The sequence below is a fragment of the Maniola hyperantus genome, chromosome 22 (genome assembly GCF_902806685.2).
Source record: "Maniola hyperantus chromosome 22, iAphHyp1.2, whole genome shotgun sequence".
Taxonomy (NCBI): domain Eukaryota; kingdom Metazoa; phylum Arthropoda; class Insecta; order Lepidoptera; family Nymphalidae; genus Maniola; species Maniola hyperantus.
In genome coordinates this window covers 10,231,438-10,245,231 of record NC_048557.2, presented here as the reverse complement: position 1 = coordinate 10,245,231, position 13,794 = coordinate 10,231,438, and the positions used below count along the sequence as shown (strand labels likewise).

The 13,794-nt window shown below is 38.3% G+C and overlaps 2 protein-coding genes across 2 annotated transcripts in view; both read right to left on the bottom strand.

The window, feature by feature from the left end:
- LOC117992983 (venom acid phosphatase Acph-1-like) overlaps positions 1 to 13,794 on the bottom strand; it is a 520,874-nt gene that overhangs the window by 276,926 nt on the left and 230,154 nt on the right. The window lies entirely within an intron of this gene.
- LOC117992870 (uncharacterized) overlaps positions 1 to 13,794 on the bottom strand; it is a 177,981-nt gene that overhangs the window by 11,556 nt on the left and 152,631 nt on the right. Inside the window, exon 3 of the mRNA XM_034980583.2 lies at positions 2,348 to 3,856. Within this exon, the coding sequence (XP_034836474.1) occupies positions 2,348 to 3,782 (1,435 nt within the window). The 5' untranslated portion in view covers positions 3,783 to 3,856. The remainder of the gene's footprint in view (positions 1 to 2,347; positions 3,857 to 13,794) is intronic.

Sequence of the window (13,794 nt, the reverse complement as noted above, 5' to 3'; positions counted from 1 at the left end):
TTCACGCAGGCAGACAGACACACTTTTCTCTTTCTATATCTACCAATGTGCGCGTGGCTTTACATTGGCTTCATATTTTTTTATTACAGTATCGGAAAACAAGCTAAAATAGTTATTTACTCAGCAACCTTTCCATTTCCTTATTATTTCCTCAAGTAACAAGTTTATTTAATAAAGAAACATTTTATTTATTACGACACTCCAGAGAGTATTAATGTAATATGTATTGTTTTATTTTTAGAAGAAAATTTTCCTTGGGGATTTTCTCTCGAAGACATTTTTATCCAGGATGGAACGGAGAGTAGGTTGAGGGTAGTTTATACCCTATCCACGGAAAGAAGTTAGACTAGCGCTCTCTCTGTCACGTAACCCCATACAAATGATAGAGACAAAAATCTCAGTGGGCATTAACCATTTTGCGTACCCAATCAAAAAAAACCGGCCATGTGCGAGTCAGGCTCGCGCAATGAGGGTTCCGTAGTACAGTCGTATTTTTTCGACATTTTGCACGATAATTCAAAAACTATGATGCATAAAAATAAATAAAAATCTGTTTTAGAATGTACAGCTGAAGACCTTTTATATGATACCCCACTTGATATAGTCACTCACTTCGAAAGTTGAAAATACTAATTATTAGTTCATGACCACAATTTAATTTTTTTTGTGTGATCTTACCCTAAATTCACGGTTTTCAGTTTTTTCCCCAAATGTTAGCTATAAGATCTACCTACCTGTCAAATTTCATGATCCTAGGTCAACGGGAAGTACCCTGTAGGTTTCTTGACAGACAGACAGACTGACAGACAAACAACAAAGTGATCCTATAAGGGTTCCGTCTTTCCTTTTGAGGTACGGAACCCTAAAAACCGGCCAGACTCGCGCACCGAGGGGTATTTTACTCGGGTATTTTTTTCGACATTTTGCACAATAAATCAAATAAAAATTTGCATAAAAAATAAAAATCTGTTTTAGAATGTAGAGGTAAAGTAACTCACGTGGTATATACCTATTATCTTACTTTGAAAGTTGAAAATACTAATTATTTGTTTATACTAGCTAGCCACTAGCTGATGCCCGTGACTTCATCCGCGTGGAATTAGGTTTTTGAAAATCCCGTGGTAACTCTTTGATTTTCCGGTATAAAAAGTAGCCTATGTCACTCTCCAGGTCTTTAGCTATAGGTAGTAGGTACCCATCCAAAAATCACGTTGATCCATTTCTCTGTTGGGTCGTGGTTGAAGGACAAACCAACAAACCAACAAACAAACACACTTTCACATTTATAATATGGGTACTGATGGCATGCAACGATTATTATGATTAGGTAGAAGATGGTATCTGAGCGTCTCAAATATAAAAAAAGAAAAAGAAAAGAAAAACGTTTATTTTTTAAAGCTGTACCCACACATTACCAGTTAGGTTATCCCGGCGCCTATATATTATAATATCGAATCTATTATCAAAAATTAATATTAATAATAAATATTATATTGATGTGTTCATAACGAAAGAAGTTACAGAGAAATATTTTACCAAAAAACGGAGAGAGATTTAATTTCGGTGACTTTGATATTCTATTACGTACTCGTTTTCGACTTTCGTCGCCCAAAAGTAAGATTTATTGCTAAAAGAAATGTTTTACTACCAGCCTTAGGGGAGAGTTATAGGCTTTTAATTTGACTGTGTTACAATTTTTTTCCATTACAAGTCAGCTCTTGACTGCTATCACATCTGGTGGTAAGTGATGATGCAAAGGGGTATCGCAGTTTTTACTAAGCCTTATCGGTATCTACACGGCCTCGTAGCGGAAAGTTACTCGTAATTCGCTTGGCGGCACGGTTTTGTTGGTAGGGTGGTAACTAGCCAGTCCCACCAGACAATACCAGAGACAATTTAGAAATTATAAATTTCCAAATTGCCCCTGCCGGGAATCGAACCCGGTAACTTCCATTTATAAGACCATAGCGCTCACCACTGCACCAGAGAGGTTGTCGATGTTCAAAAAACTTACTTTATGACTGGTGGGAGGCTTCGATGCCCTGTAGAAACCGATCCAAGTTAGTCCGCTTCCATCTTACACTGCATCATTACTTACCATCAGGTGCAATCGCAGTCAAGGGCTAACTTTTTTTTAAACGAATATTAGTCAAGTTCATCATGATGACTAATATTCCCCTTTCCCCTCCAACTAAGCGTAAAGCTTGTGCTAGGAGAAGCTACGACAATTGGGCAACGGGTGGGGTTTGAACCGGCAACCTTTCAGAATTCAGTCCGTTCCTTTAACCGTTGAGCTATTGAGGATTAACTTAACTTACCTTATCTAACTTACTACTACTTAACTTACCTAAAACTGAGTCATTATCCAGTAATGTCTTGTTAAGCTCCGACATTTCTGTACCAGCAGTAAGCGTCGGCGCTTCATACTTCCTGGGAGGCTTAGAGATGGGATTGACATCCATCTTGCAGCCTTTTTCAGCTTCAGAGGTGACTGAGCCTTCTATTAACGCTTCCCCATTAGAGGACCGGGTATCTGTTTTCATCAGTCTTTTTAATTCCGTATTCTGTGTTGTAAAGTAACAAACGGCGAATACAGCCCCAAAAATAATTAGAACAGATGTCAAACAACCTACTAGAATTGCAAAAGAATCTGCATCCATACCAGCAATAGTACCGGACCCTCCATATTTTGATAAAACAAGCGTTAAAGTCTTCTCATCTCTACCCCCAGGATTCTCAGCAACACATGTATAATTCCCCCTATCAGTGTACCTCGAATGTAGAATCGTCAAGTTCACCCATCTTATTAAGTCCATAGTGTTTTCTGTAACAGTATACCTTATTTCTCCGAACGACCTCAACTCAATTGTTTTACCGTTAAACCTCCAAACAACTTCTGGTGTAGGGTTTCCGACTACTTTACAAATTAGAGTCACGTTCTCCTCATAACTTTTGATAGTTGAGTCTGGCAAGGGCTCCAAGATAGTAGGCCGACAGGCGAAGTTTGAAGAGTCTAATTCGTTCCAAAGTTTGGAACGAATCGAAGCAGGCTCCGCGCATGATGTAGGTGGAGTGTACAAGTTATGGCTGATCACCCAATCTCTAAATGTCTGTAAGTTGCAGTCGCATCTCCACGGGTTGTTGTGTAGATCCAATCCTGACAAGTTTCTGAGCGCCATCAAAGTTTCTGGTTTCATGTGACTCAAATTGTTGCCATCGATCCTCAATATCTTTAACTGCGGTAAGTTAGCGAACGCTTTCGTTGCTATCCTCACAATTCTGTTATTGCTCAATTCGACTTTCTGGAGGTACTTTAAGTTGCGGAACAGCCCGTCTTCGAGCTTATCTATTAGGTTATTACTTAAATTTATCAACCTTAACTTCTCTGTGCCTTTAAACGTTTCTGGATGTAAGTGTCTTATTCTATTCTTGGATAGATCTAGTTCTATCATAATTGCTAGTGTAATAAAAGCTGCTTTGTGAACAACTTCAATATTGCAGTCTCTGAGAAAAAGTTTTTTTAGATTACTCAAGCGTACTCTTTTGAACGCTTCTTGGTGTAATTGCAGTAGATTGTTGTTCGATAGGTCGAGTATTTGGATGTCGCTACTGAGGTTTGCTGGTATGACCTTAAGGCTGGAGTTGGCACAAATTGCAGCTTTGTTACCGGACTGCCACCTGCAGTCGCAAGGCCTTTGGCATTCCGTGGTGAAGTCAGCTGCGGTTGTGGTGACGAGCAGGAGCACGATATTCAGCCATGTCTGCCAACATTTGCGAGCCATTTTGCTATGGTATTGGTCATTTCTTCGTCTTGTTGCATTCCTGACTGGTGATCTTCACTGGACGCATATGGGTTCTGGAACAAGTAGAAATAAAATATAAATAAATTGATTACTATCTACGGGCTCAATAAAGTCAGAAATTATAAAGGCGACCTATATCAAATGAATGAAAACATCGTGAGGAAACCTGCATGCCTGAGAGTTCTCCATAATGTTGTTAAAAGTGTGCCAATCCACACTTAGCTAGGGCGGACTATGGCTTAAAACTTTCTTATTCTGAGAGGAGACCTGTGCTCAGTAGAGGGCCGGCGATTGGTTCATGATGATGATGATGATGATGAATGTATTATCTATCTATATAAAAGGAAAAGTTGACTGACCGACTGACTGACTAATCTATCAACGCACAGGTTAAACTACTGGATGGATCGGGCTATTTGGCATACAGATAGCTATTATAACGTATAGACATCCGCTAAGAGAGGATTTTTGAAAATTCAACACCTAAAGGAAGAAATAGGAGTTTGAAAATTATATAGTCCACGCGGATGAACACGGGAATAAGCTAGTTATAAGATAAAAGGATACAGTTCTTGCAATTCACGAAGGCGAGTGAACTTTACTTGTGGTTACGTCCGCGTCGTATGCACGGTCATTGCGTGTGTGTGCGACGTGCGTGCATGTCGGACCAATCAGTCGCGAGCAAGCGCACGCAAACGCACACATTTAGTGTACCTTATTTATACCGATACAACTTACACACAAACATGAGCCACTCGCCTTCGTGAAATGCAAGAACTGTACCCAATGACAAAGTTGGTAAAGTCCTTTAAGGTAAGGAGAGCATTTTAAAAAACTCACGTTCATTTTAGTGGCATAGATATATTGGCTTAAAAGATGCTGCATCATAGGTAAGATAAGATATTGAGTTTCCATTTCAAAGTCTCTGAGGAAATTCAAAGAAAGTGCTTATATCGTTCAACTTTTGCATACGTAACCATAAAAATCAGCAAGATACTACGTACACGAAAATACTAATATAAATAAAAATGTCTAAAATGTTTTTTTTTTCCACACAAAAAGAAAAAACACTTACAATATTGGTTTCTTCGTGCTCGTAAGCGCTTGACGGCTTGTCTGAGCACTGCACATTTCTCTGTAGATAATACTTAGTCTAATATTCTAGGTAGATAATGTGTAACTATTATGTGTAACAAATGTAGGTAGGTAGTTTTAAAATAAAATATGTCCGCGTATACAAGCTTCAATTTTATTGCTTAGGACTTGCCTGAGCCACAAGCAGTGGCGTGCACAGGAGTTCAAGCCAGGGTATGCATTTAGGTATGAACTTATTTTACGGCAGGTTATAATGAAAAATAAGCATTGATTTATTACAATGAGGGTAAGCAGTGCGTTTATGCTTCTATGAGCTGCACGCCACTGGCCACAAGTGTGTACTAATTCTTTCAAAATTATTGAAACTGTTAGAATGTGCGAGAGAGAAGGAATCTTAGGTAACCACAGCGCCTTAATAAGTCAATGAGGAATATCAAATACCCAAAAAAAAAAAAAACCGGTCAAGTGCGAGTCAGGCTCGCGCAATGAGGGTTCCGTACTACCGGCATACCGACATTTTGCAGAATAATTCAAAAACTATGATACATAAGAATAAATAAAAATCTGTTTTAGAATGCACAGGTGAAGACCTTTCATATGATACCCCACTTGATATAGTTATCTTATACTTAGAAAATTGAAAATATGTACTAATTATTACTTCTTGACCACAATTTAATTTTTTTGTGTGATGTAACCACAAATTCGCGGTCTACAGATTTTTCCCCTCATGGCTGCTATAAGACCTACCTTCCTGCCAAATTTCATGATTTTAGGTCTACGGGAAGTACCCTATAGGTTTCTTGACAGACAGACAGACAACAAAGTGATCCTATAAGGGTTCCATTTTTCCTTTTGAGGTACGGAATAAAAAAACTAAGATTAAAATTTAAGCTGATAAAAAGTATTCTGCTAGTATTAAGTATAAGTTATTCTAAGTAGGAATGCTCGCTCAGCCGGGATAAGCGCATAAGGAAATTTACTTTTGTAAGCGATCGCTCAACTAAGCGCCCTGAGCGAAGTTGAAGGCGAATTTTTAGTAATATCTTCTTGAAACTTTTTAAAGTAAAACATTTTCATTCGGAATTGGTGCTCGAATGATACGAACTGTTGCAAAAGTTTTAAGGGTCTATGGAATGGAGGCTGTAGAACGTTTCTAAAGGTTTCCTAAATATTTTCATTAAAAAAAAAAAACATTTTTATTTTCATTTCGTTTTATTTTACAGTACGCAGCCAAAAGTAATAATAAATAAATAAAATGTTTTTATTTCGACCAACAAGGATCATATTGGTGTTAGTAATTAAACGAAACTTAAACCTAATTGTTAGTAATTATTAATATTAGTGTTAGTAATTACACGAAACTTAAACCTATTTGTTAGTAAAAAATCTATAACTATTTAAATTAGGACAGGATCGATTTGCCAGCACGTGAATCATACAACAGTGATTCAAGTACTGGCAGTCGATCCTGTCAGAGAATACCTTCAGGAGGCCGTTGGGGCTGGAGCGGACTCTACGCAACAGGGATGTGCACCGGCAATGTACATCGGCTTTTAGAATGACATTTCGGCTTTGTAGAGCGTTGTCTCATTCCTATATGACGTTTTGTCGGTCTCAACGACAGGGACAACGCGGAAACGGGGGGGGAAACGGGGAAAGCGGCTAACGCTTAGGGCGCGCTTTTAGCAGTTAGCTCAAAACAGATTTTCTATATCAATACAGTACTATCACTGTTAGATAAGGCTAGGCTTTAGGTTTTATTGTAATACTAGCTTATGCTCGCGACTTCGTCCACGTGGAATACACAAATTTCAAACCCCTATTTCACCCCCTTAGGGGTTGAATTTTCAAAAATCCTTTCTTAGCGGACGCCTACGTCATAATAGCTATCTGCATGCCATATTTCCGCCCGATCCGTCCAGTAGTTTGAGCTGTGCGTTGATAGATCAGTCAGTCAGTCAGACAGTCACCGTTTCCTTTTATATATTTAGATTTTCACATTAAAAAAACCTAACAAAAAAGTACTATCACTTTTATAAGTTACGCCGATGTACCTGCGCAGAAAATCAGTTTTTGAATGGCGCGAAAATATTTCAACCAATCATAGCGTGCGTCCGTCCGCTATTGGTTGTTGCCTACGCGCCATGTCTTGTACACGCGTGTTATGAGCGAGATAGCACGAGTTACTATTGTTCTTGTGTTTAGCATCTAACATCAAAAACACGACTGTAGTACGGAACCCTCGGTGCGCGAGCCTGACTCGCACTTGGATGATTTTTTTGTTTCGATATCGAACTGAAAACTATCACTACTCGTACTAGGGTACCCTAATGTAGTCACGTTTCCCCCCCTTCAATGATCAGTCGAAAAGATACGACAAAACTTCAAAAGGACCCTTTTTTGAGAATAAAAGTAATCCATTCGTGGAAATCCCTTTCAATGTGATGACAAATCAGTGTAGCTGCGATAAAAACCACATTACCCTCCGTAGAATCATCTCTCAGGGCCTAGCTAGAGTGGCCATGATTTTAAGACCTGTCGTAGGATTGTATTTTCCTAATATTGCTTATTTAAGAGGTTTAAAGATACAAAAATTCTAAATTCAAATAATTTGTTAAAAACTAGACGATGCCCGTGACTTCGTCCGCGTGGATTTAGGTTTTTAAATCTCATGGGAAATCTTTAATTTTCCGGGATAAAAAGTAGCCTATGTCCTTCCCCGGGATGTAAGCTAACGCTGTACCAAATTTCATCAAAATGGGTTAAACTATTAGGGCGTGAAAAGCTAGCAGACAGACAGACACACTTTCGCATTTATAATATTAGTATGGATAGGACGATAGGTAATAATTACACTTTTTGATGACACTGCAGCCTGCTAAATCTTATGTTTGGAATGACACAAAGGTCGTTGATCTTACAATTAAATAGGTGCAGCAAAAACAAATATTAAACACATTTATTTTTTTACTTTTTGTGGTAGACAATAGAAAGGTCAAGACAACGTTTCTCTAATTAAATTCACGAATCAAAATTATTGAGGCATGTTCTTTGAACAGTTAAAGTGGATTAATCCTAAAGGTCGCAGCGCGCTGGCGTTGAAATTTACAAAATACACCATAATTTATCACGGCTCCTTAGCAAACAATTGGTTTGATTTTCGGAAAATTGTCTACGATGAATCATCAATCAAGTTCGCAAACAGAGGGCTTTGGAGATTGGCTTCAACAGAATATTGCGCTTTAAATATTATAGTACTAAGTACTAAGAGGTTATATGGATTCGGTGCCTGAAATTTTAATGAACGTGAATATCCGTGTAACGGGCATAGACACATTTATCCAAGACTACGCCTTTTACGGTAGACTTTTGGTAGCTCGAATACGGTATTTGACAACTAGTCAAATCAGTGACTTTTTACCAAACGTCAAAACGCGCACTTAGTACCTGTGCAAAATTTTATGAAATGTGACGTCAAATCATAATGACGTAAAATTCTATGAATGTGACGTCAAATCATAATGACGTACTTTTTTAGTTTAATCGATAATTTAAAATGATTATTACACTTAACTAACAATGGGCGTAGATTTTACGTATTTTGGAAGATACTTAATGTCTTCCAAGAAGATATTTAAGATAATATTACTAGGTATTTAATAATCACTAATAAATAAGTTATTTTTGATGTAGTCAAATACCCAATTGTGTGCATAGGGTTTCATTAAATATACTTTATTTTCACATTAATAGACAAATCCCGTTTTTCATATTTTGTAAAGAACTTTAATATGTGGAGGAACAAATCTATCAACCAACTTACATGAGTCCATTCAAAGGCTGCTGTTTAAGCAGAGCGCAATAATTTTATCCATATCCATACTAATATTATAAATGCGAAAGTGTGTCTGTCTGTCTGTCTGCTAGCTTTTCACGGCCCAACCGTTCAACCGATTTTGGTGTCTGGTACAGAGATAGCTTGCATCCCGGGGAAGGTCATAGGCTTAAAAAATAGGCCCGGAAAATTAAAGAGTTCCCACGGGATTTTAAAAAACCTAAATCCACGCGGACGAAGTTGCGGGCATCATCTAGTTTTAAATATTTTACCCGAGTTCCTGGGAGCTTTCGTAAGAAGCTCTTGAAAAACCTCCGCTTTTATAGCGCTTGAACGGAAAATACGGCCCGAATACTGCTCTTCCCCTCGGATGTGTCCAAAGGGGACCAGCAGCACCCAGGCACAGTGGGAGGTTACCTGGCTGGCACCCCAGCGTCCATGTTTCCTGCCACGTATAACTTAAGTATCATTGCTTTTTTTTGAGCATGATTGTCGTCAAACGCAAGCCTATCCTGCAATAAAAATAATAATGGCCACCCTACACATTCGAATGTTATGAGGAAACGTGTCCCTTGAAAAAATCATTTGAGCGCGGAAAGCGTGTAACGTCCCCTATGGAAGGCTTCCGTACATTCCGTGAAAGTGTTTTCCAGTGAGCGTAATAATTTTATTTTCTATATTTTACTCGAGCTCCTGGGAGCTTTCGTGGGAAGCTCTTGAAAAACCTCCGCTTTTATATTGCTTGAAAGGTGAAATATTTGCTTCGGGTAAGAATATCTATATATATAAAAGGAAAAGGTGACTGACTGACTGACTGACTGACTGAATGACTGACTGACTGACTGACTGATCTATCAACGCACAGCTCAAACTACTGGACGGATCGGGCTGAAATTTGGCATACAGATAGCTATTATGACGTAGGCATCCGCTAAGAAAGGATTTTTCAAAATTCAACTCCTAAGGGGGTGAAATAGGGTTTTGAAATTTTGTAGTCCACGCGGACGAAGTCGCGAGCATAAGCTAGTTCGATCTAAGTATAGTAGGTAACTACTAGGTACCACAATTTTTTTAGTACCATTAAAAATCTGTTTACTCAGAATTCGATGCCCAGTTTAAAAGTTTTAATTTCAACTCAAGAAGTGTCCTAAAATGTTCATAAAATAGTGTGTAGGTACACTATTTTATGAACATTTTACGCTAACAATATTTTGACCAATGACGCGCATTGTCGGTTCATGCGCAAGTATAGTGTGTATAGTGTTTGTAGTATTCATATTTTTTTAAACAGATAGACCATAGATTAATTTTATTATTGGTCTCGCTCCGCTCTAGACGTTGGGGTCCCTAGGTGCTGGAATGGCGAACTCGCAAGACTCCCCACTAGGTGGACGGACGACATCAAGCGAGTCGCACGGAGCCGCTGAATTCAGGCGGCACAAGACCAAAGGCGTGTGGAAGTCCTTACAAGAGGTGTATGTCCAGCAGTGGACGTCTATCCAATTCACCCTTAATTTTTTATGGTAACTAAAAATTATGGTGTATGATTACTGTGTTAAAACGTCGGCCGCCTCTTATTTAGGGGGTCATAAGGGGGGTTATAACCTAATCGTGTGTACTGTCTACGTACCCGTAATATACTATTACTAGCTTAACCCCGCGACTTCGTCCGCGTGGACTACTAGAAAAATTTCAAACCCCTATTTCACCCTTTTATTTTTCAAAAATCCTTTCTTAGCGAACGTCTACGCCATAATAGCTATCTGCTTGAAAATTTCAGCCCGATCCGTCCAGTAGTTTGAGCTATGCGTTGATAGATCAGTCAGACTCAGTCAGTCAGCTTTTCCTTTTATAGGGATCTATATTATAATATGTCCTTAAACAATGAAAGAAGTCTTAAATACTGATTTCTCTTTCGAACTTTTACCAATTCTTAATTCTGTGATCCTAATATTATAATTATATGAAGCTGTGATAGCCTAGTGGTTAGGACGTCCGCCTTCTCATCGAAGGTTGGGGGTTCGATCCCGGGCGCGCACCTCTAACTTTTCCGAGTTATGTACGTTTTAAGTAACTAAATATCACTTGTTTTGAAAACATCGTGAGGAAACCTGCATGCCTGAGAGTTCTCCATAATGTTCTCAAAGGAGTGTGAAGTCTACCAATCCGCACATAGCCAGCGTGGTAGACTATCGCCAAACCCTTCTCACTCTGAGAGGAGACCCGTGCTCTGTAGTGAGCCGGCGATAGGTTGATCATGAATGAATAAATATTATAAACACCATTTTATGCCATCAAGTATAATAAGATGACAAAAAAGAAAATGGAGTCATCTACATTCTACGGCGTGTATAAAGCAAGATATATTGCAGATGTCGTATCATAGATTAACAAGCAAGGAAAAAAGGCGGTGTATTCGCGGCTCCAATAAATTAAGCGCTATTAGGTTATTTACAGGAGTACACAGTGTCAGGAGAAGCGGATGCGGCAGCGGAAATAAAAATAAAGTCAAAGTCAATATAATATATAAAATCTTTTGTTTATTTATTTTTTATTTGGAAGGTATAATTAGAACAGACAATAATTATTCTATTAAATAAACTTAAATCTAAATTAAAAGGAAAAAACACTAAATTAAAACTAATAAAAATTAAATTGAATCTAAAACCTCGTCGAGACCACCGCAGCGAGGCATTGTACCCAAGATGCTGGCAGCATTACCCCTTTGGATGGCCAAACTAATTGTTTGTCCAAAGTAGCTTCCCATCGAGGTTTTCATATTTGCGCCTCTATTAAAATACTGTAATATTGGCACCGATTCTAAGCACAACCTAATTTTAGAGTATTCGCACCCTCTTCTTACTATTGTAACATGAAAAGGACAGAAGCAGTTTGACATTTCTAAATTTAATTTTTAGATGGTAAAACCCGTGATTTTAGCACGCACTCGCGAACCTACTGTTTAAATTTGTATTGTGCACTAAAATTTAGAGTCTTTAAATGTGAAAGTCATGTTCCGTTCCTTTTTTAGCATTAGTAAAAAGAAAAGGATGCAGATACTCTAAATTTAGTTTAGAGAGAGACTAGAGAATCGGGGCCAATTGTATTCAAAAATTGATAATGCCTTAGTCAAAATAGTGGCCCAGCAGTGGACCTCTATCGGTTGATAATGTTGACTTGAGTAGCTGCCGCTCGTGAAAGTGTCCGCACCCTTACATCTCATATCGTCTTTTACCGCAATGAATGGATTAGAACGGTGTTTTGCGAAATTGCCCCGTTTTATCGCGTTGCGGATACGTGAGGCGGCGGGAATTACGCTTATTTACCGATAACCTACCACTTCAGCCAGTTTTCATCCGCTTAATGAAAACTTCACTGAAATTACGGCTGGGATTTCTGAGGATTGTTAGTAGTTTGTGTGGTTTAATAAATAGTACGGTGCCTTGTTTAGCCAGATCTTAATTAGGTTAATAAAATTTAGTGTTTTAGAATAGAATAGAATAGAATGTTTTTTTATTCATGTAAACTTTTTAAAAGTGCTTATGAATAGTCAGGTAGTTTTAATTTACCACTGGTTCGGAATGCCGTTCCTACCGAGAAGAACCAGCAAGAAACTCGGCGGTTGCTCTTTTTAATTTTTCAATTTACAATGTTATTATACCGTACTATACAAGCCATTGCAGCCCCGTGCATTGCTGGAGCTAGTCAAATCTAAGCTTTTCTATCGTTTACATAGTCTGCGACTGTATAATATGCTTTTTTTAGGAGCATACTTTTAACACATTTTTTAAACTTGTGTAAAGGCAAGTCTAAAATTGGTTGTGGAATTTTATTATAAAATATTACACTCATTCCCACAAATGACTTTCGCACCTTCCAGAGGCGGAGCGCAGGAGTAGCCAGCTTATTTCAGTTTCTAGTTTGCCTATCATGGAGATCACTGATTTTTTTGTAACTGTGAATGTTTTGTCGTACAAAAATTATATTATTGTAAATATATTGGGAAGCTACTGTAAGAATACCTATTTCCTTAAATATCTCCCGTAGGGAATCGCGCGGTTTTAAATCATAAATTGCACGTATTATTGCCCTTTTTTGTAATACGAATATTTTCCCCATATCTGCCGCTTTACCCCACAGCAAGACTCCGTAAGACATAATACTGTGGAAATAGGCAAAATACACAATTTTTGCAGTTTCCACGTCAGTTACCTGTCGACTGGAACACAGGAAAAAGGAACACTACTTATACTTACTCTGTGTCACAATATTTATACTTTCGATACCACTTTAGGTTCTATAATTATTATACTAGCTAAGCCAGAACACGCTTCGCTGTGGCTCAGCCAGATATTATTGTTAGGCAAGTAGGTCTTCATCTTAGTAGGACCTTCAGGTTAAAAAAAACCAGCCAAATGCGAATCAGACTCACGCATCGAGACTTCCGTATTACAGTCGTATTTTTTCGACATTTTGCACGATAAATCAAAAACTATTATGCATAAAAAGAAATAAAAATCTGTTTTAGAATGAAAAAGTAAAGCCCTATATAACCTAGCCCTGAGTAGAAAAGTAGGGAAATGTGGGGGGAAACCGGATACAGGGTGAAACCGGATAGTTGCTATTTCATTACTAATCATGAACATATTATTATTTTAATTTATTTTTCTGTGATGTAACTATAAATTCACGGTTTTCGGATTTATTCCTTTACTTGTGCTATAAGACCTGCCTACCTACCAAATTTTTTGATTCTAGGTCAAGGAAGTACCCTGGTTTTCTTGACAGACACGATGGACAGACGGACAAACATACAACGAAGTTATCCTATAAGGGTTCCTTTTTTCCTATTGGGGTACGGAACCCTATAAAGCATATAAGTATACAAATCATGTTTGCCAATCTGCACTCGGGCAGCGTGGGCTATGGCCAAACCCTTCTTATACTGAAAGGAGGCCCGTGCTCTGTAGTGAGCCGGCTATGGGTTGATCATGATCATGATATAAATCATACATGGAGAGAAAGTACCAGGCAATCAGAATCCACCAAGAACTTTCA